The sequence below is a fragment of the Ammodytes marinus genome (genome assembly GCF_949987685.1).
Source record: "Ammodytes marinus genome assembly, chromosome: 4".
Classification (NCBI taxonomy): domain Eukaryota; kingdom Metazoa; phylum Chordata; class Actinopteri; order Uranoscopiformes; family Ammodytidae; genus Ammodytes; species Ammodytes marinus.
This window is the reverse complement of record NC_137233.1, coordinates 516,956-518,923: the sequence shown is the minus strand read 5'-3', so window position 1 is coordinate 518,923 and position 1,968 is coordinate 516,956. Positions and strand designations below refer to the sequence as shown.

At 47.1% G+C, this 1,968-nt stretch overlaps 1 protein-coding gene across 1 annotated transcript in view; it reads right to left on the bottom strand.

Moving 5' to 3' along the window:
* The window catches only part of nicn1 (nicolin 1), a gene marked incomplete at its 5' end in the record, with an annotated part of 5,222 nt that extends 4,840 nt beyond the window's left edge, over window positions 1–382 (bottom strand). Inside the window, one exon of the mRNA XM_080025794.1 lies at window positions 371–382. Coding sequence (XP_079881920.1) covers window positions 371–382 — 12 coding nt within the window. The remainder of the gene's footprint in view (window positions 1–370) is intronic.
* Between the last annotated feature and the right edge of the window lie 1,586 nt (window positions 383–1,968).

Below are 1,968 nucleotides of genomic sequence, written 5' to 3'. Positions count from 1 at the left end.
TATGATGTTGCAGGAGACCCATAGTGATGTTTTTAATGAAACAGACTGGAGGAGGGAGTTTGACGGACAGGTCATTTTAAGCCATTTTAACAGCACTAGTGCAGGGGTGGCTCTCCTTTTTTCAAGAGATTTTAGTCCTGTATCTTATGTGGTGGAGGAGCGGGTGCAGGGGAGAATGCTTGTGGTTAAAGCAAAGTATGAGCGTTTTAATATTGTTTTTATTAATGTGTATGCCCCTAATTCTGGCCCTGGCAGAGTTCTCTTTTTAAACGAACTCAGTTTGGTTTTAAAGCAGTGTGAGCCAGAGGACTATTTGTTTTTAGGAGGGGATTTTAACTGCACAGCAAATCACACATGTGATAGAAACCACCCAGAACCACATGCACCTTCTCAGAAGGCGATGCTATCCCTTATAAACACTCACAGTCTGAGTGACGTATGGAGAAAAATCCACCACAATACAAGACAGTACACTTGGGTCCACAGCAGAGAACGTGTTTTATCTTTAGCGAGGTTAGACAGGTTTTATTGTTTTACGCAGCATTTTAGCATTTTTAAGAGGTGTAGTATATGTCCAGTGGGCTTCTCGGACCATTCCATGGTTTTATGTGAGGTTTTTATTAAAAATCTTAAGAGTAAGTCTGCTTATTGGCATTTTAACACCACTTTGCTTTTAGATGCACATTTTAGAGAGGTTTTTATTTATTTTTGGAGAGGTTTTAGAGAGAGGAAGGGGGATTTTATTTGTTTAAAACAATGGTGGGACCATGGCAAAATACAGATAAAGCAGCTCTGTCAGCAGTACACTCTCAATGTTTCTCGTGACTTGGCCAAGTCTATCAAAGATCTGGAGGTCGATATAGTGGAGCTGCAGAGCTCCTCACAGGCCACAGAAAATGGAGGTTGTATTGAAAACCTCAAATCTAAAAAAGCCGTACTGGCAGACCTGCTGGGCACCAGAGCGCAGGGGGCGCTAGTCCGGTCTCGTTTCCAGAGTGCTGCCCTAATGGATTCCCCCTCCAAGTTTTTCTTCGGCCTGGAGCAGAGGAATGGACAGAGCAGGCAGATGCACTCGCTGCAGGCAGAGGATGGGCGGACGCTGACACACACTGCAGCCATCAGGAGCAGAGCGGTAGAGTTTTATGTGCAGCTTTACAGCAGTGAGTACCAGGAGGATGATGCTGCTTTTAACGCATTCTGTCAGGACCTGCCCACAGTGTCAGAAGAGACCAACAGAGAGCTGGAGGGGCCCCTGACTGAGGCAGAACTGTTTGCAGCCTTGCAGAGTGTGCAGGGGGGTAAGGCCCCCGGCATAGATGGTCTGCCCTCAGAGTTCTACAGAGCGTTCTGGGCTGAGATGAAAGAGGATTTGCTGGGGGTCTTCTCGGAGAGTTTTGAAGAGCTCTCTCTCCCCCAGAGCTGCAGGAGGGCAGTGCTGACGCTGCTGCCTAAGAAGGGAGACCTGCAGCAGATAAAGAACTGGCGACCCGTCTCACTGCTGTGCTCCGACTACAAGCTGCTGTCCAAAGCCCTGGCCAACCGGCTGAAGAAAGTGATGGAGCAGCTCATCCACCGGACTCAGACTTACTGTGTGCCTGGCAGGTCTATTGTTGACAATGTGTCATTAATTAGAGATATTTTGGAAGCCTCCGGTTCATTGGGCTTAGATGCTGGTCTGGTTTCTTTAGACCAGGAAAAGGCTTTTGATCGGGTTGAGCACCGCTACCTTTGGAAGGTTTTACAAAGGTACGGCCTCAGCCCGGGTCTGATAGCTAAGATAAAGGTCCTGTACGAGAACATTGAGAGTGTGCTGAAGATAAATGGTGGTCTATGCAAACCTTTTAATGTCCAAAGAGGTATTAGACAGGGCTGCGCCATGTCAGGTATGCTGTATTCACTGTCCATAGAACCAATGTTGCAGAATGTTCGTGGTTTTATTGACGGCCTGTTTTTACCTGACATCAGCAC